Here is a 22,214-nt window from a genome sequence, read left to right as displayed (position 1 = left end):
GGAGTTATCCGCTACTAAGCGGATAACTAATAAAGATGAAAATGATTTTTACAATCACAAGGGTTATCCGCAACTTCTAAGTTGTGGATAACCAACTAGATTTGAACTCGTCACTTTGACGAGTTCGGGTTATCCGTGCAAACGCAACATGCACATACTTTAAACTATATGAACTTCGACAATTATTATGCCATCCTATGACATGAATTAAGAATGTTTACAGTGCTGAATTGTACCTATTTTGTAGCATACAGCATATTACAGTGTTTACAGAATACACTGTATGTTATATACAGAGTAGCATAGACGAAATTACGAGACCCATCTTTTAAATCCAATTATTAACACGGTGATGTCATCAAATTGGCATATAAAGATAACAATTTTAGAAGATAATTATCTAAATAATTACATTAAAACAAATTTGAAGAATTTTGGGCACGTAAAAGAGATGCGCTCTATTTAATGTGATGAGCAATAACGAAAGAGTAAAAAATCCTATATTTTACATTCGTGTGGCCATACGATGACGTCATAACATCCGAGGGGTAAAGATTCTGCATGAATTCATATCTACAACATATCTGCTTACATATTAAATAAAAAAAATGGGGGTCATGGATGATCCTGAGGAGCTATAATAGATTAAAAATAGGCATAATTTTGACAATATTTTGTCACTTTTGCAACTAAAACGCGCGCAAATGGTCTAAATCAACCTGTTCGTATGACGTCATTTTAATTTGAAATGATGTCAATCTTTTTTAAAATGACTAGGAAAGACTGTAAAATTATAATTCAAGAGAAAAACACATGATTTTCATGCTCCGTGCGCACCTTACGCGTAATTTTGTTTCGCGCGCGTGGGAATTTTTGACATGCTCAAAATGTCATGATCAGCGTAGAAAGTTGATTAGAAATTAATTTTGCGCATTTTGAAATTTTAAATGCGCGTGCGCGCGTAACTTTATGTGAAACGTGCCATTTTTAATCCATAGAAAGTTTGCCCTTGATATGACTTAAGTTTTCACTAAGTTTCATGAAAGAATATTTGTTGGTTCTACAGTTATGATCAGTTATAGAAAATCCTAAAATCGCGCGTAACTTACGCAAAGCGGCTCTGACATCGTCCAAAAGCTTGGCTGCACATCTACACTTCAATGTCAATCTTTTTACCAAGTTATACAAATTTATGTTCACAAGCAATAGAGATATGCTGGTCACAAAAATCCGGGAAAGAAAGCAGAATAACAAAGAAGATGACTAGACATGAAACTCGTCACTTTGACGAGTTAGTTATCCGCACCACGACAAACGCCACGTTCACATCATACGTTGGAATATTGCACACAGATAAAGATTATGGCATTATGACAAGAACTGAAGAATATGATATGCTGTTAGTGCTGAATTCTGTCAATTTTGTGTCATATAACATATACATGCAAACAGTATAATCTGTATACATATTACATACAGTGTAGAATAGGTGAAATTACGGGACCCGCCATTTATTCCAATTTTTAACATGGCGACGGTATCAAAATGAAACACTTGGATAGCAATTTCAGAAGGAAATTATCTCAGGAACAACATATTAACGTGTAGAAGAAATTTGAATACATAAAATATAGATGCGCACCCTTTTAAATGTGATGAACTATTACGCAAAATATGAAAATTTGACCTTTTTAATTAAACTTGTCATATGATGACGTCACAACATCTGATTGACAAAATGTTCACATGAATTCGTATCTACAATCCAATAGCTTCCAGAAAACGTTTTAATCGTGATTATCACATTTTATTCTTACGAGCTATAACAGATTAAAATTTACTGTAAAGATAAAATTAATGACCCACGTAATTTAAATTTTTAGGCATGATGACGTTATAAAAATTAAAATATTTTTAACTCATGCGAAAGAAAATTGATTGACCTAGATAATATTAAAATCTCGGAGAAAATGGAAGACGGATAAGCGTGATGCGCTCCATTGAATGTGATGAGCAATAACGAAAGAGACAAAAATCCTATTTTTTACATTTGTGTGGCCATACGATGACGTCACAACATCCGTAAGGAAAAAATTCTGCATGAATTCATATCTACAACATATCTGCTTACATATTAAGTTAAAAAACTCGGGGGTAACGGTTGATCCTGAGGAGCTATAATAGATTCAAAATAGGCATAATTTTGACAATATTTTGTAACTTTTGCAACTAAAACGCATGCAAATGGTCTAAATCAACGTGTACGTATGACGTCATTTTAATTTGAAATGATGTCAATCTTTTTAAAAATGACTAGGAAAGGCTGGAAAATCACAATTTAATAGAAAAAAACATGATTTTCATGTTGCGTGCGCACTGCACGCGTAAAATTGTTCGCGCGCGGGGGAAATTTTGACATGCGCAAAATGTCATGAACGGCGTAAAAAGTTGATTAGAAATTAATTTTGCGCATTTTAAAATTTTTAATGCGCGTGCGCGCGTAACTTCTTGTAAAACACGCAATTTTTAGTTAACTAAAAGTTTGCCCTTGATATGACTTAAATTTTCATAAAGGGTAAAAAAAAAATTACTCTTGGTTTTTAAGCTATGATCAATCATTAAAAATCATAAAATCGCGCGTAAGTCACGTTGCGCAACTCTGACGTCATTCAAAATAGGAGGTGCACAACTTCACGTAAATGCCCACATGTTGTCAAAGTTATGAAATATTATGTTTACACATTTTAGAGATACGTGAGCCACAAAAAAACGGGAAAGAAATAAGAATAATACAGAAAACTAGATTTGAAGCGAGATGCACTCTATTTAATGTGATGAGCAATAACGAAAGAGTAAAAAATCCTATATTTTACATTCGTGTGGCCATACGATGACGTCATAACATTCGAGGGGTAAAGATTCTGCATGAATTCATATCTACAACATATCTGCTTACATATTAAATTAAAAAAATTGGGGGTCATGGATGATCCGGAGGAGCTATAGAAGATTAAAAATAGGCATAATTTTGACAATATGTTGTCACTTTTGCAACTAAAACGCGCGCAAATGGTCTCAATCAACGTGTTTGTATGACGTCATTTTAATTTGAAATGATGTCAATCTTTTTTAAAATAACTAGGAAAGACTGTAAAATCTTAATTCAAGAAAAAAACACATGATTTTCATGCTCCGTGCGCACCTTACGCGTAATTTTTTTCGCGCGCGTGGGAATTTTTGACATGCTCAAAATGTCATGATCAGCGTAGAAAGTTGATTAGAAATTAATTTTGCGCACTTTGAAATTTTAAATGCGCGTGCGCGCGTAACTTCTTGTGAAACATGCTATTTTTAATCCATAGAAAGTTTTCCCATGATATGACTTAAATTTTCACCAAGTGTCAATACAAAATGACTTTTGGTTTATAATCTATGATCAATCATTGAAATTCATAAAATCGCGCGTAACTTACGCTGCGCGACTCTAACGTCATATAACGAAGTTTCTTGCACATCTACAGCTGCAGGCCAATCATTTGACAAAGTTATACAAAGTTACGTTTACAAGCAATAGGGGATATGCGACACACAAAAATCCGGGAAAGAAAGAAGAATAACAAAGAAGATGAAGAAAAAGATATTTACAATCACATGGGTTATCCTGCAACTAAGTTGCGGATAACCAAAAAATAATGATCCACTACAATAACAAGGAGTTATCCGCTACTAAGCGGATAACTAATGAAGAAAAAGATATTTACAATCACATGGGTTATCCTGCAACTAAGTTGCGGATAACCAACTAGATTTTAACTCGTCACTTTGACGAGTTCGGGTTATCCGCGCAAACGCAACATGCACATACTTAACCATATGAACCTCGACAATTATTATGCCATCCTATGACATGAAATAAATTTTTTAAAATGAATAGGAAAGGCTGTAAAATCATAATTCAAGAGAAGAACACATGATTTTCATGCTCCGTGCGCACCTTACGCGTACATTTTTTCGCGCGGGTGGGAATTTTTGACATGCTCCAAATGTCATGATCAGCGTAGAAAGAAAGAAATTAATTTTGCGCATTTTGAAATTTTAAATGCTTCTTGTCTTAACTTCTTGTGAAACATGCCATTTTTAATCCATAGAAATAAATATACCAAATGTGCATCTGGAACTGTGTTGTCTGTTAGGATCTACAAAGCCAATGATTACAGTAAATCATACATTTACAGCATAATGGGTTTAGACACCCATTACATCATCTGGGATTTGGTGACAACTTTTAAAGATGATGATATATCGAAATTCATGCCAAAAATCAGCTGGAAAGAAAATCAATTTCTTGGATTAAAGCGCCTAAATTAGCAAATAAATCTAGTTGAAAATATCCTACCTCCACTAGACTTGAAAATCTTCTTTCGTTTTCGTTCACGGTAAGCAAAAATTGCTTTACTATCCAACACTCTTCGTGGACTTATATTATAGCCATAATTTATACCGCCAAATGTACTTTGATCTGGTGAACAAAATTCCAATGTTGAAATGATGTGATTTCACAACAGTATCATAGTACTATATAACAAATATTGATCTTAATTTCGGCCATTGTTACATATGTTCAGCAATATAAAAATTTGCATTGTAACAGGGATCTTACAGACAAGTAATTACTAATTGTCTGTAGTTATAAGAATACTCTTTGAAAAAAACAAAAATTATCACAAAGAAAAAACATGGAATAAAGTTTTAAAGGTAACAAGTTGGAAAAAAAATTTAAAAATATAAATACGTATAATATAAAACAAACTAATACATGTCGTATATCTTAGAATTTGTAATCTTAGGTCTTAGGATGTCTTAGCTTTCGTGAAGTTAGGTTTCGTGACACCCTAGGCTGGACCCACCGTTTGAAATATTTGTTTTGCCTATGTAGGCCTATGTCCATATATCTGCTCACAGCACTTTCTTTAAAGCAAAGACTCTGACGCTCATAGTGATTATTTATAAAGAAATGTGAATTATGATATTGATTTTCAATATTATGTACAATTTATATTTAGCATCTTTATGTAGAGTAAGACAATAAAAGTTTTTTATTGAAAGAATCTCAGGTCTATACAAATGTTAAAATCAATTTCTAATCACCTTTCTATGCGTTTCATGTAATTTTAAGCATGTCAAAAATTCCCACGTGCGCGCAAATTTTTTCAGGCATGGTGCGCACATAGAGCTAAAAACATCTTTTTTTCGCGTGATTTGTTTTTTCAGCCTTTTCCAGTAATTTTACCAACTTTCAAACAATTTCGACTTAAAATCATGTCATACGAGCACGTCGAATTGGACAATTTGCGCACATTTTTTATTATTCCCTTTTTTAAACAGTCATAGATAAACTACATGGTGAACTTTTTTCATGCTGCTGCTCTAGCCCGCTAGGTCACAAGAGATGACTCATTTATAAGCTGAAAGCAAGCAGCAGTTATAGTACTAGAGGCTGACGTTTTTGCTAATTTGTAAACTCAACTATAATTTATAAATCCCATCTGCTGGACCCAAAAAAATATCGGAAAAGAGAGTCTATTAGGACACGTCATGCTAAAATTACAAATCCCAAAGCATTTCTGATATTTATGAGTCCCATTTGACTATCAATCTAGACTGATATCATATATAATACTGTAATTCGCTGTCAGATAATCATTGAATTATTATCAAAACAGTTCATTAAAGTTTTTGTTTGTAATAGGATACTTCACACTTGAAGTATCTAGGCCTGATGAAGTGACCCCCAGACTTGACCTTAGCAATAAAATAAACTAAAGTGACAGAAATTGAGTCTGTGGGCCTGTTTCTGCTGCAACTGCTCAAAATACGGTATAAAAATACGGTATAAAATACGGTATTTTTTATACCGTATTTTTCAGTACCCCGTTTCTGCTAACAATACTTCTTGGGTGGTCGTGTTAAATTTCATCCTTTTTACCCAAATTGCCATTCATTTATTTGGTCGATAATTAAAAGTCGCAATAAAGGAAGTTTTACGCCTCACTTTCAACAGGCTAGCCCTAATGATAGAGATGTTGTGAGAGCACAGAAAACATCGTAATGGGGACAAGTAATTCGTTCCCTCCCCGAGTTATTGTCTTTTGCAATTTTGTACTGCTTTCGCAGGCTCTTCAGCTTTGAGTTTACTTGCTTTGGAGACAAGTCTATTCCGTACTCCTGCTTTATTTTTTTAGAAATGTCTTTAAAATGTGGTTGTCCCTTTTATTACCTTTTAGTTGGCCGGACATTTAACTTCCCCTCCTTCCCCACACCCCTTTTCCCCACACAGATTTATATAGTAAATACTGTGACGTCTTCGCTCCACATTTTCGCCGAATATATCTATACACGTGTGTAAAACAGCTCACAGCGACAGAAAATAAAAACACGATGTTGACCTCATGTCGCAGGTAAAAAAATATACGGTATTTTTTATTGGCAGCAGAAAAGGGTACAAAAAATACGGTATAAATTTGTAAATACCGTATTTTATCCACAAATTTTGTGGGGAAAATACGGTATACAAAATACGGTATTTTTTTTATGAGCGCAGTTTCTGCTGCCAAAAAAATACGGTATAAATACGGTATTCAAAAAATACCGTATAAAATACGGTATTTTCTTGGCAGCAGAAACAGGGCCTGTGTTTCATATCAAAGTTATTCACTTCTGTAACAAAAATATATTTATTCACAATATATCTTTAAAACTGTTACGTCAATAAGCAAGCAGTGTTTTTTGTAAGAAATATTTCTTGTTTAATTACATATTCTGGAAGTTGATAAGTTGTAGATATCGGATCATGAATCAATATGGCTAACTGGACATTGTTTCTTTGGTCACTTATTTTCAACATTCCAATAAATTTCAATATGTTATAGCTCCTCAGAGTGAAAAGTGATACTCATGATTAATATTTTAAACCCATCACAATCTGGCTTTAGAAAGAAACATTCCACAAATACAACACTTTTAGATGTATCTGACTATATTCTAAATAATTATAATGATGGTAATGTAACTGCTGCAATATTTTTAGATTTAAAAAAAGCTTTTGATACTGTTAATCACAAGGTACTTATTGCTAAACTTAAGGAAATTGGTATATGTAATGATGCCCTAAATTGGTTTACTTCATATCTAAGTTATAGATCACAAGTTGTAAATGTAAATAGTTCAATTTCTGATTTAAGAGAAATTGACATTGGAATTCCACAGGGCTCTATTTTAGGTCCTTTGTTATTTATTATATATGTAAATTCTCTTCCTGATGCTGTTGATTGTAAATGTGTTATGTACGCTGATGATACCACTCTATTATGTAGCTCCTGCAAAACAATCTAAACTCAAATTTTATTAAAATATCAAAATGGTTAGATAACAACAGATTGACTTTGAATGTTAAAAAAACTAAACTTATGGTATTTGGTACTAGTCACTTATTAAATAACTTCCAAAATATTTCACTTGATGATAATGGAACTAACATTGAAAGAGTGGAATCATTTAAGTATTAGGTGTTATATTTGATCCTAAATTGACATGGAAGGATCAAATAAATAGTGTATCACAAAAGTTTCTAAACCAATAGGGGTATTGGCATGTGAAATACTACTTGCCATCTCATGCAACTATTTAATATGCTGGCAAATTCTTTTGTAATGCCATTGTTTGACTATTGTAGTGCTGTGTGGACTAATTGCACAAAGCAAAAAATATTATTAAATAGATTAGGTAGAGTTCTGTTATCTGCAGATATATATATATACACCAATAAATGGTATTTTTAAAACACTTAATTGGGTTACACTAAATGAAAGATGCGGAGAGAACATCCACTATTTACAACTTTCAAGTGCATTAATGGTCATTCACCATCATATTTATCCTCAATGTTTAAGTTTAACTTGACTCTCTCCACCCCAAATGCACCCATAGCCAAAGTTGTAAAACATTAATAATACCAAATTGGAAAAATGCTCAAGGTAAAAGAACCTTCAAATACAGAGCAACAAAAGTACCCACTGAAACTACAACAAAAGTAACTGGGAAAAATATTTATAAACTCAAAAATATAGTAACTCTAATGTCATCTAAGTGATCCTACATTTTTTAATTTTTTTTTAAACTGATCTGTATATCTTTTAAATTAGGCCTACTATGCTTTTATCTTTCTGTATTTTTGTATGTTATAATTTTTCTTTACTTTTAAACTGAACCATTTTGGAAAGCAGTACTGCAGTACAGAAAATGTAATCCAGTCAAAAGAAAGAATAAATAAATAAAATAAATAAAATTAAAACGTTTTCTGGAAGCTGTTGATTTGTATATACGAATTCATGTAAAAATTATGCGCATCGGATGGTGTGCGTCATCATATGGCCAGTTGAATTATAAAAGTTGTATTTTCATATTTTGCGCATAGTTTATGACATTTAAAAGAGCGCGCTTCCATATTCTACGTATCCAAATTTCTTCAACACGTTGATATGTTGTTTCTCAGATAATTTCCTCACAAAATTGGTATCTACGTGTTTCATTTTGATGACATCATCATGTTAAAAATTGGATTAAAAGATGGGTCTCGTAATTTCATCTATGCCACACTGTATATAACATATACAGTGTATTTTGTAAATACTGTTATAATACCTACTACTAGGCCTAGGTCTACTTCGGGATCGGGACACCATACGTGCGGACGGCGATCGGACCTTGTTTTGCCTCAATATTTACAGCCGATTTTGTAGTTCAAGTACGTTTTAGGTTTAGATTGTTTAGGAGTTTGGTTGATAGGATGTAAACATATGTAATTCATGTCATAGGATGGCATAATAATTGTCGACGTTCATATAGTTTAACGTCCGCGGATAACCTGAAGTGACGAGTTCAAATCTAGTTAGGGCTTTGTTTCACGAATTAACAACCATCCATCAACTGCCAAGCCAACAAGCCAATCAAACATGTGACATTGTATTGTTATTGTATTGATGTCACACATGCAACAATGTGCCTCAATAAAGAGAGTCGGGCGGTGTCCACCCACGAGGTGAAAAGACTATTATTGTAGGCCTAGGTGGCTAGGCTATATAACATACTGGAAAGGTGTCTGACATTACACATTGTTTATTACTGAACACCATTAACCTGCAGGTAAAAGTTTCAATTTATATAAGCGCCCAGTGAAGCAGAACGAAGGCTGTGAAATGAGGCCAGATTACAAGTGCAGCTACGGCAAAATCACACTGTGGTTACAGAATAGGAAACTTCGTGAAATGGTCAATCTTCCGACGACTCGATATCATTAACCATATAAATTACTTTTGTAAAATTATACTTATCTGATGTCATTTTAGTCGGTCTTCCCATTTATAAAGTCAATTTTCTATTAAAATTCATCACAATTAATTTTGTAAAATCATTTAGAGATTCAGTTTACGTTTGCCGATTTTCGCACTGACTTGAGGAAAGGCCTTCAAAATCAATGAAGCGTAACGTATACTGTACATTCCTGCTGAGGAGCGAGACGACGATACACGTGCTCTCTGCCCATGCCTGGCATCGTCACGTGATAAGCAGATAAAGTATACAATACCAAACTGGTCGGGTCGAGTATACCCCATCTATAATCACAACATGAACAATGTACAGTATTTGATTGAAGGTCGACTCGACCTACCGGAATAGTATAGATAATATATCTCGAATGAGAGAGTTGGAATATTTGTAAACATAATAAGTATTGCTAATTTTAACAAGTGTAGCCTACAGTAAAAGGCCTGGTATCAATTCGCAGGGTCTACTACACTAGCTAGCTCAATTTTTAACTGGGCCGGATCGGCTAGGTCTCCTTCCTACTACTAGGCCTAGGTCTACTTGCTTGATGCAGTATCCGCTTTTTAGGCCTACTTAGGCGATCGGGACACCATACGTGCGGACGGCGATCGGACCTTGTTTTGCCTCAATATTTACAGCCGATTTTGTAGTTCAAGTACGTTTTAGGTTTAGATTGTTTAGGAGTTTGGTTGATAGGATGTGTTTGGAATCCACTGAGTTTTGTTATTTATGGGCCAATCGTCTAGTAGGCTAGCTAGGCCCATGGGCCCCAATGTTTTAACGTAGCCATCGTGGTATGGAATCCCTAGTCAGAATGGCTCTCACCCATAAAAAAAAACTGATTTAGGCTAGGCCTAGTACGTGAAGCCCATAATACGATCTGTACTATACAGGTATAAAAATAGTATAATTTATGACTCCATGATCTGTACTAAATTTTGTATTTCATTAAATGTCAAATAAATACATGCTACTACTGTTATTATTACACTTTAGGCCCAATCTAAATCCAAATCTACAAAAAATGTATTTCACAATGATCGGGTGGTCGTCGTTTGACAGGGGAGAGAGAAAGATGTAAATTAGTTGACAAACACAACGTACATGATGTCGCGAGCTTGGAATCCACTGATATGATTTTGTGAATATCTCATGAATATTAATGAGCTTCCCTAAGCTGCTGAAAAACAGACTTTCCATGAATTTACCCTAAAATGTATATGAAATAATAATATTTTTTATTTAATAAATAAACGATATTTAAAAACAATTTTAAACCCAGAATCCCCCTTTAATATTAGCTTATATAGCGCCCTCTATATAATTTTAAATTATTATAGGACGCCCTCTATTGTTTACCCGAAATTTCGTTTTTTCAACTTGGGACCTCTGGACCAGTGATTGTCGAGATTTAAGGACATATTAGTGTTTGGTCTTATAACCTTTCACCTTGACCTTTTGCCACATTTTCAAAATGTGTAACCAAGCCAAAAATGATTGTTTGACTACCCTAAACCAATTTCATTTGATGATGTGCATACTTTACCGACGAAAGGGTAAATCCCACCGATCCATAGAGATTCGATTAATTCAGTGTGATATTGAAAATATCATTGATATTTATTTGTTAATACACATAACAGTTTTACAAGAAAAACAATACAATCAATCATTGTTTTAACTAAAAACTTTATTTACAATATACAAGTTACCGCATTTTAGACGATTCAGACAAGAGCCAATACTAGAGATCGAAAGATCGACATGGCAGTAACAAAAAAGCGCGTCTCAGTTGTTATAACACTTTGTTACGCAGTTTCTTGGCTTGTAATAATATCGTCTAGTGGTCATGTCATGTGTCTCGTATGCATTAGGCTCTTTATGCATGCCTAAGCTCTAGAAAGTACCTGCCTGTTATTAATTGGTTATCCGCACTTAACCCCTTGTTATTTTTTAGGTGATCATTTAGAATAAAATGATCACCTATTGTTATTGTACAAAATCTTTATTTTTCTTCTTTTTCTTTCTGTACACTTTTTGTGTAACAAATATCTCAAAAAGTTAAATGTCAATGATTACCAAAATTTCACAATGTCTTTCAAATACAGTACTGTAACTTAGTCCTAATAAGCTTTTCAGCGTGATCACTCATCCTTGACGTCACGTATACGCCATTATGTGAAATCACATTGTCAATCATATCTCCATAATTCATTATCACATATAAATAAAATTCACTACACGTAAAAAAAAAAAAATATTAGCAAATAAAAAATTACGCGTTTTAAGGTCATGTGTGCGTGAAATCGCGCGTTAAAATTTTAAAAAGCTCAAAATTAAGTTTTGATCAATTTAGAGCATGAATTAGGCCATTTGCGTGTTTTAAAAAATCACTGCGCAAAAACATGTTTTTGCGCGTGCGTACATAGAAAGCGTAAAAAATACAATTTTTTTGTACAAACTGGATTCTACTCATCTTCCTTGGTACATCCACCAAATTTGAGTCCATTTCGACTTAAAATATTGCTATACGAGCACGTTAAAAATGACAAAATGCGCACATTAATTGTACAAAAGTGCTAAAAATGGTAACAAATAAGGCCTTTTTAAAATGAAAATAATTCTTCAGAATGCAAGGTGACCCCTAATTTTTTTAACTTATTATGGAAGCCAATGAGTTGTAGATATAAATGTATATACACATTAGACGTACAAAATGGTATGACGTCATCATTTGGCCACATGAATTTTTTAAATAGGGTTTTTCCCCTTTTGTCATATACCACCATATTCAACAAAGCGCAACTCGCTTATCTGTGATCGATTTTCTTTTAATTTTTAATACATTCTACCTCAACCAATTATGTTACTTATGAGTTGACAATATTTTCTTTTGGATGACGTCATCACGTCTTAAAATTTAAATAACGGTGGTTACGTAATTTTACCTACAATGTATATTTGAATACCTTACAGCTCTTCTGAATTAAAGTTGACCTTGATAATTATAAATTATTATGAGAGCTGGTTAAATGTAGATATGAATTCATATAAAAATTAAGCCTATCGAATCTTTTGATGTTATCATATGGCCAGTTGGAGTTAAAAAGCAATTTTTTCATCTCTTTCGTCAAAGTTAATACAAATTTTAAAGAGCGCGCACCGCGCTTCTACGTGCCAAATTTTCTTCAAATTGTTATATTTTATTGCTCAATTCATTATCTTTCGATATTGTTATCCACGAGTTTATTTTGATAATGTCATCAGTGCCAAAAAATTAGAACATGATGTTTGTCGGTATTTCACTAATGCTACACTGTATATAGATATACAGTATATACTGTACATAATGTATATGGCATATAATAGGCACAACTCAGCACTATAAGGGTATAATAGGATGGCATACATCGACATTTTCCGATTGTATGTTAACATACGTGCATGTTTAAAAAATATTAATGTCAATAGAATGATAAAAATGATCACCTATAATTCGTCAAAGTGACAAATTAAATTCTAGTTTTATCTTATTCTTCTTTCTTTTCCAGAATTTTGTGTCACCTGTATCTCACTTTGTCAGAAGATTGACCTCTAACTGTAGAAGTGCAGGAAACTTCATTTTATGACTTTAGAGACGCACAGCGTAAGTTACGCGCGATTTTATGAATTTCGCGTTTTTAATATAGATCGAAAATGTTAAATTATTTAAAAGATATTGTGAAAAGTTTGTGATCATTAACATTTAACTTTTTGAGATAATTGACACACACAATTTGTACAGAAAGAAATAAAGATTTTATACAATAACAATAGGTGATTTTATTCTAAATGATCACCTAATAAAGATTTCATACAATAACAATAGGTGATCATTTTTGGAAGAAAAACGGGCACATAGAAATTTGTGTAACTTTGACGAAAGAGATAAAAACCAACCAACTGGCCATATGACAACGTCATAACATCCGAAAGGCTTAATATATGAATTCATATCTACATTTTAGCAGCTTTCATAATAACTTATAAACATCAAGGTCATTTTTAATTAAGAAGAGCTGTACAATATTAAAATATACGTTATTCAAATTTTCAGGCGTTATCAAAATAAAAATTGTGGCAACTCATAAGATAGTTGAGTGAGCAAGCATGTACTTAAATTTGCGAGAAAATAGGGCACATATAAGCGAGATGCGCTCTGTTGAATGTGATTGTCTATTACAAAAAGGAAATAATCCTATTTTAAAAATTTCAGGTGGCCAAATGATGACGTCATACCATTTTGTACGTCTAATGTGTACATGAATACAGTGGTCACCGTGCATTCTGAGGAGTTATTTTCATTTAAAAAGGCCTTATTTCTTACCATTTTCAGCACTTCCGTGCAATAAATGTACGAATTTTGTCGAAATAGACTCAAATTTGGTGAATGTACTAAGGAAGTTGAGTAGAATTCATTTGTAAAAAAAATCTTATTTTTTTACGCTTTCTATGTATCGCGTACGCAAAAACTTGTTTTACACAGTAATTTTTGTGAAATACGCAAATGGCTTAAGTCATGTAATTTTAAGAATTTTACATTTTTAATGCATGGTTTTATGCGTATGAACTGAAGTTTATGTAGAGTAAATTTAATTGATATCTGACAAGCAGTTTTGATAATATGCTGGATGATGTGAATTCACAAATAGCGCATCAATGTCGTCACGCTCAAAGCTTATTATGTTTCATTATGATAAAAATATGGTGAAAATTTAAAACCACTGAGATTGAAGTTTTTTTAGATAATCGGTACACAAAATCTAATCAAAATAAATAGGAAGAAGAAAAAGAAGAATAAATATTTATACAATAACAATTAGGTGATCATTCTATTAGAAATGATATGGCCGGAGTAATTTGGTAACTTGTTAAGTTGTGATTCATTGTATTTTGTTTTTATGAATGTGTATTAAAAATACATTAATGTGTGTTAAAAATAATGATCAACAATAGGGACAATTTAGTTAGTAATCTAGGACCTGGGTCAGATTTGTAAGCATTTAATTTAGGAGAGATTATCTCAACTGTTATAGGATAATTTGACCCCAAGGAACAACATGGGATATGTGCCAAATTTGATATCCGGGGCGAACATGCCCAAAACCGGGGTCAAAGGTTAAAAATGTGTGGTTCTTATATCTCGACAACCACTTGTCGTACAGATTTGGTTTTGGTGTCAAATTGTTCAGAATATAAATATTTATATTCGGTCTAACACAACTTTTAGCAAAAAAATGACCGGAAATGCTTTTACTGACCTTTGACCCAAAAATGACCAAAAAACACATTTTCGGGTTAAATTATTCTTTAAAATGCCAATGGACAAACTGTATGGTATCAAATGAAAGCATACATAATGTGCTACCCACTGCTACCCAACTTGTATTGAAAATATTTAATTATGAAGCTAATTGTATGGAAAATGTGCATATTTTGATTACTTTTATAGAAAAAATGAATTTTGGTAGCATAATTGTTATGTTTATTTATATAATATTAAATAATTTAAGTGTTTGGAAAAACTATTTGGTATCAAATGAAAGCCCATAAAATATTCTATCCATTGCTACCCAACTTGTATTAAAAATCTGTTATTATGATGCTAATTTTGTTAAAAATGTGCATATTTTATTATTTTTTTACAAAAATGAGTATATTAAATAGTGTAAATTTATTTTGGTTTATTTATAATATTAAATAATTCAAATGTTCTTTTGGTGTCAAATTGTTCAGAATATACATATTAATATTCAGTCTAACACAACTTTTAGCGAAAAAATGACCGGAAATGCATCTAATGACCTTTGACCCCAAAATGACCAAAAACACATTTTCTGGTTAAATTATTCTTTAAAATGGCAATGGACAAACTGTATGGTATCAAATGGAAGCATACACAATATGCTACCCATTGCTTCCCAACTTGTATTGAAAATTTTTAATTATGAAGCTAATTGTATGGAAAATGTGCATATTTTGATTACTTTTATAGAAAAAATGAGTATTTGGTAGCGTAATTATTATGTTTATTTATATAATATTAAATAATTTAAGTGTTTGGAAAAACTATTTGGTATCAAATGAAAGCCTATAAAATATTCTATCCATTGCTACCAAACTTGTATTAAAAATCTGTAATTATGATGCTAATTTTGTAAAAAATGTGCATATTTTATAATTTTCTTTACAAAAATGAGTATATTAAATAGTGGAAATTTATTTTGGTTTATTTATAATATTAAATAATTCAAGGGCTTATTAGAAAATTTTTCATCTAGGAAAAAATTGCTTACCAATAGCTTTTTTCGCCAAAGTGTTCAGAAACATGTATACTAACATATATCAATTAGTTCCAACTCAACTCGTAGAGGAATTTTTTTGGCAGCCATTTTTCAAAATGGCCGCCAATAACAACAAATTCTCATATATTACGGTAACCAATAAAGATAGAGACTTACATTTGGTCTCAAAATGTTCATAATATAGACTTTTATATTTACTCTAATGGAACATTTTTTCCAAAAATGACCGGAAATATTGTTTCATGACCCTGACCTTATCAGTATCTCGGTAACTACTGGTCATAGACACCTCAAACTGGTCTCAATTTGTTCAGAATATTCATTTTTATATTTACCTTAATATAACTTAATTTTGAAAACTAGAAATACTATTATTGACCTTTGACCTAATCCATGGTCAATTTAGGTAAGTATTGTGTTTAATAGCTATAATTATGGGTCGTAAGTAAATTTGGTTTAGGAAAAGGTGTTGGTCTTAAAAATCATCACATCACAGTTGGAGTAGTATGTCAAATTCTATAAACCAAACAGTTTTCAAAAAAAGAAGAAAACATTGCATCAGAGGAATTTGGCATTGGTAGTAATATATGGAGGGAAGTCAATGGAGACTTTATACAGCTTACTTTTCTGTGAGAAAGTTGCAAAAAGCAAAATGTCAGTTTAAAAAAAATCTATTCCCTCAAAATGCTGCAAAATTTTGTGAGTCTTTTTAGCAGTGGATAGGAAATATGGCAATGGACAAACTGTATGGTATCAAATGGAAGCATACACAATATGCTACCCATTGCTTCCCAACTTGTATTGAAAATTTTTAATTATGAAGCTAATTGTATGGAAAATGTGCATATTTTGATTACTTTTATAGAAAAAATGAGTATTTGGTAGCGTAATTATTATGTTTATTTATATAATATTAAATAATTTAAGTGTTTGGAAAAACTATTTGGTATCAAATGAAAGCCTATAAAATATTCTATCCATTGCTACCAAACTTGTATTAAAAATCTGTAATTATGATGCTAATTTTGTAAAAAATGTGCATATTTTATAATTTTCTTTACAAAAATGAGTATATTAAATAGTGGAAATTTATTTTGGTTTATTTATAATATTAAATAATTCAAGGGCTTATTAGAAAATTTTTCATCTAGGAAAAAATTGCTTACCAATAGCTTTTTTCGCCAAAGTGTTCAGAAACATGTATACTAACATATATCAATTAGTTCCAACTCAACTCGTAGAGGAATTTTTTTGGCAGCCATTTTTCAAAATGGCCGCCAATAACAACAAATTCTCATATATTACGGTAACCAATAAAGATAGAGACTTACATTTGGTCTCAAAATGTTCATAATATAGACTTTTATATTTACTCTAATGGAACATTTTTTCCAAAAATGACCGGAAATATTGTTTCATGACCCTGACCTTATCAGTATCTCGGTAACTACTGGTCATAGACACCTCAAACTGGTCTCAATTTGTTCAGAATATTCATTTTTATATTTACCTTAATATAACTTAATTTTGAAAACTAGAAATACTATTATTGACCTTTGACCTAATCCATGGTCAATTTAGGTAAGTATTGTGTTTAATAGCTATAATTATGGGTCGTAAGTAAATTTGGTTTAGGAAAAGGTGTTGGTCTTAAAAATCATCACATCACAGTTGGAGTAGTATGTCAAATTCTATAAACCAAACAGTTTTCAAAAAAAGAAGAAAACATTGCATCAGAGGAATTTGGCATTGGTAGTAATATATGGAGGGAAGTCAATGGAGACTTTATACAGCTTACTTTTCTGTGAGAAAGTTGCAAAAAGCAAAATGTCAGTTTAAAAAAAATCTATTCCCTCAAAATGCTGCAAAATTTTGTGAGTCTTTTTAGCAGTGGATAGGAAATACTCTTCTTTGGGGATGGAAAGTTACAGATGGCATGATGTGATGTGTCTATTGATGAAAAATTTACTACCAGCACCAGAGAAACTATTGATTAGATGTATCTTTAAATAAGGTTGTAGTAAAATGAATTTCAGTTATATGGGTTGGACTGCTGCTTTAATTTTTTGAAGAATGCCACGGCATCAGCACATGTTCAATTCCCCACCAATAGATGGAGGATGAGATACTGACAAGATGAAAGTGAAATTACCGTATTTATTTGAATAAATGAATACACCCTTTAGATATGAACAAATACAACACAATTTGATAAATTGTAGATCATGTCATTCAGTGAATTATTACAGAGATGTGTTATAATACAATATTGTGTAGGGGTGCGCTTGGCCATCAATGGGAGAGCAATATTATTCCGACAATATTATACCAGTAAAGGGACTTTTAGTCACTTTTAAAATGAAAATCCTTGAAACAGCACTCAATGGGGTATTGTTTTATATTAGGAAATATCTATTGTCTAGGCCTATGTCTAGGCCTACATGGTCAATCCTCCCAGTTGGGGAGAGGGGTGGGGGAGGTGGACAGACTCCCATATGATTTCCCATCCTTATACCCCTCCCCGCTGGCACCACCAATGTTGTAATATATTGTTATAACAGTACAAATGTAAATGAACTGATTTATTAGACACCGTAGTCCTATGCATAGGACTGAGTTTTATATATCATAACAATTTAACATTAGGATATATCTACTTAAACATTTGTTTTTCGGCCATTTTCTAATTAACAGCACTTAAAATAATGTGTATATTGTAGTTCAAATCTTCGAAACTGAAATACATTAAATATTACGGGTGTATTAGTATCTTTTTTAAAAATTTTATTGTTTAATATAAGCATTACATGCTAAGTGGGAAGGAATGTATTATATTGAGGGCAGCCTAGTACACGTTTTGCTGTTGTTGAATGAAATTGTTAATAAAGATAAATAATTAAAATGTGTCAGCATCATTATTATAGTCAACTACAGTTCGTCCACCAAAATAGCAAGAAGATATACAATTATTAATTTTTTTCCCATACATTTTTCTGCCTTTTCTTGTAATTTATAAGCTATGACAAAAAATTATTCATCATTTACCTGGCAAGTTTTCAATTGTCTTGTCTTGTTTATCAATATTCTCAATAGGTTCTTCATCATCTGTATGTCCAGTGAAAATGTCTGCTAAAGCTTTTTCCAGATGTTGATGATCTTCATAATCAAGACTAGTTACATTTTCTCGATTTTCTTGATTCTGATTTGCATGATTTATTAAAGATATTTCCTCCATTGCAACATCTTTCAATATAAGTTTGTTCTGCTCATTGGCAATCTTTTCAACTGTAACTGGATTCTTAGCATCTTTTACAGAAAATATACACTCTTCTGTAATAATCTGATGACATTTAGAGGCTTCCTCGACAGCAGCATTGACTGAATTTGATGCATTGTCTTCTTCATCTGAAGAAATTATAATTATGCTCTCTCTGACTGTAGTAGATAAACTCTGCTGTTCTTTGTTTGTTATTTCACAATTAGTTCTAATTCTTTCTGGTGAATCCACAACAGACCTATGATAGCAAAATATAAAATATTGTACTGTATTGACAAATAATGAAGGTTCATAGAGGATGGTAGACTACATGCTGTCTTTTATTTACTGATGGAATTATGGAATACAATAAATAAATTAATACCTAAAACTAAACCCAGTATAAATAATGTATATAAAGATAATAATAAAAACTATACATCCAATGATAAGGACACAGCCAATGTTTTCAATGCTCATTTTACTTCAATTGGAAGTTCTTTAGCAAATCAATTTACTAACTCCAATAATACTAACTCCAATAATTATACTAGTAACACTTCAGAAAATTGTTTTGCGGGTAACAAATTTGAGTTTGATCTTCTTACCCCTGATTACATTTTTAACCAGTTATGTAAATTGTCAACTAATAAAGCTATGGGTGTTGATAACTTTGATTGCAAACTTCTTAAACTAGCTGCTCCAATAATTTGTGACTCACTCTCATATATTTGTAATCTTTCTATGTTCAGTTCTAGATTTCCAGATGAATGGAAACTAACTAAGGTAACACCTGTATATAAAGATGGGGATATGTCAGACCCTTATAATTACCGCCCAATTTCTGTTTTACCCATACTTTCAAAACTCTTAGAACGTGCTGTGCATGATCAATTATACTTGTATTTAAGAACTAACAACCTTATAAATCCCTCCCAATCGGGCTTTAGAAAAGGTCACTCTACAGAAACTACTCTTTTAGATGTTACTGATTATATTTTAGATAACTTTGATAAAGGTATTTCATCTGCTGCTTTATTTCTTGACTTGAAGAAAGCATTTGATACAGTTAACCATGAAATATTACTTACCAAATTAAGGAATTATGGCTTAAATGATATTGCACTTCACTGGTTTAAATCATATTTAAGTGGACAATCTCAAGTTGTTTGTATAAATTCAACAAATTCTGACACCATGAATGTTAATGTTGGTGTCCCACAAGGATCAATACTGGGACCTTTACTATTTATTTTATACGTAAATTCACTTCCTGAATTTTTATCATGTAAATGTGTGATGTATGCAGATGATACAACACTTTTATGTAGTTCATCTGACCCTTTAATACTTCAGAATCAACTCAATATCAATCTAAACAAAATTATAAAATGGTTTGACCATAATCAACTCACACTAAATCTTAATAAGACCAAGCTTATGGTTTTCAGCACAAATCAGAAAACGGCAACATTTAAGAACATAACTTTACTTCATAATAACGAAACTATTGAAAGAGTTGATTCTTTTAAGTATTTAGGTGTCATTTTTGATCCTCAACTAAATTGGAAGGTACATATAGACAAAATGTCTTGTAAAATAGCTAAACGTATCGGTGTGATTCGTCGTATTAAGATGTATCTTCCTATGTATACTTTAAAAATGTTAGCAAATGCTTTAATTATTCCATTATTTGATTATTGTTGCTGTGTTTGGTCCAATTGTAACTTAAGTTTTTCAGATTCTCTTCAGGTTTTTAATCAACAGATTAGGTAGAATATTGTTATCAGTAAACATGTATACCCCTATTAATGATATCTTAAATACTCTTGGATGGAGTAGACTTACAGAAAAATGGAATGAAAATATTCTTATAATGCTATTTAAATGTTTAAAAGAAATAGCTCCAAGATACTTAACAATATTATTTCAATTTACTGTAGATAACCATAATAAATGCACTCGCTCCCAAAGTAATAATGATTTATGTATTCCGTTATGGAATAACTCTCAGGGAAAAAGAACTTTTGTTTATAGATCAACTAAATTATGGAATTCTCTACCAAATAACATAAAATCAGAACTCCATAATATGTCTTTGGCAACTTTTAAATCTTCAATCTGTTTTCTTTCTTTTTGTTTTTCTTTTATATTTTATTTTTGTTGTAAATATGTTTACTGAACCACTTTGGAAATCAGTACATTTGTATTGAAAGTGTATTTCAGTTTAAAGAAAGAACAAATAAAAATAAATAAAATGTTAAATTTCATTTTGTTTAATTCACTCCACTAACCAATTTTAATGAGGTCAGACTGGGCACTGATTTCATTATCAATCAAATTGATGGCACAGAAATTAAGGGTGTCATCAGAAAATAAAAGTACTGTACTTGGTAAATTTAATATATATCATTAATAAATAGAGCATTATAGAATACAGAAACTCTATTGGTCTTGCATAAAAACATCATACAAGAAATAATTGTTCATGCGATTCATCATTTATGGTTGTTTGTAACTTATTTAATACTGGATCTTCATATATGTATCTAGTGACACTATAGACCTAGGAAAATATATCCAAGGCACTTCATTATATTTAAAGTGAGCGCAATTGGTCTAGATTTGATAATGATGGGTTTCGGATTTTGGGAAGGGCCATGATTTTTTTCAAAGTATCCACTTATTCCAGAATGCAACCTTCATTCATCAGCAGAGTATATAAGGTATATAAGGTCAACAGTCATGTTGGCTCAATGTGTTGACTCTTAGTGGGCACAATGCATTGAACAGACATTGGCACGTGTTTGGCCAAACGTGTTGGACAGACATTATCATGCATATAACCTTATTGATTTTGTCAGAATAGCATTATTTTGTCCATCAATTATCTTGAGATCAATTTCATTGTTTCATCGGAATCGTTGTCATTATCTTTTCACGGTGCACAATCAAACATTACGCGGTCTATGCGCGATGTAACAAAATCACATTTGTAATCATATCGTCACAAGCATGAATCACAATTAAACAAAATTTGATACTCATAAATTTCCGGCCATATTTCATCATATAGGAACACAATTATGTGCGCCTAAAATTGTCAACATTTATTTTCGATGAAATTAGAGTACATTTCAGGCAATTTAAAGCATGCAAAAATTGCCATGAGTATGCGCACTGCGCGTTAATATGCTTTTTGTTTTAAAACCTTTCTTTAATAATATCAT

The 22,214-nt window shown here is 31.9% G+C and overlaps 1 protein-coding gene across 2 annotated transcripts in view; it reads right to left on the bottom strand.

Moving 5' to 3' along the window:
* Positions 1-22,214, bottom strand: part of LOC144844447 (histone-lysine N-methyltransferase SETDB1-like) — a 258,872-nt gene that overhangs the window by 87,936 nt on the left and 148,722 nt on the right. For both annotated transcript variants that reach the window (XM_078701370.1, XM_078701379.1), the window contains 2 exons: positions 18,774-19,243; positions 4,397-4,519 (listed from right to left, as the gene is read on the bottom strand). In XM_078701370.1, coding sequence (XP_078557496.1) covers positions 4,397-4,519; positions 18,774-19,243 — 593 coding nt within the window. The remainder of the gene's footprint in view (positions 1-4,396; positions 4,520-18,773; positions 19,244-22,214) is intronic.

The sequence above is a fragment of the Antedon bifida genome, chromosome 1, assembly GCF_963402885.1.
Source record: "Antedon bifida chromosome 1, ecAntBifi1.1, whole genome shotgun sequence".
Lineage (NCBI taxonomy): Eukaryota > Metazoa > Echinodermata > Crinoidea > Comatulida > Antedonidae > Antedon > Antedon bifida.
This window is presented reverse-complemented; position numbering and strand designations above follow the sequence as displayed.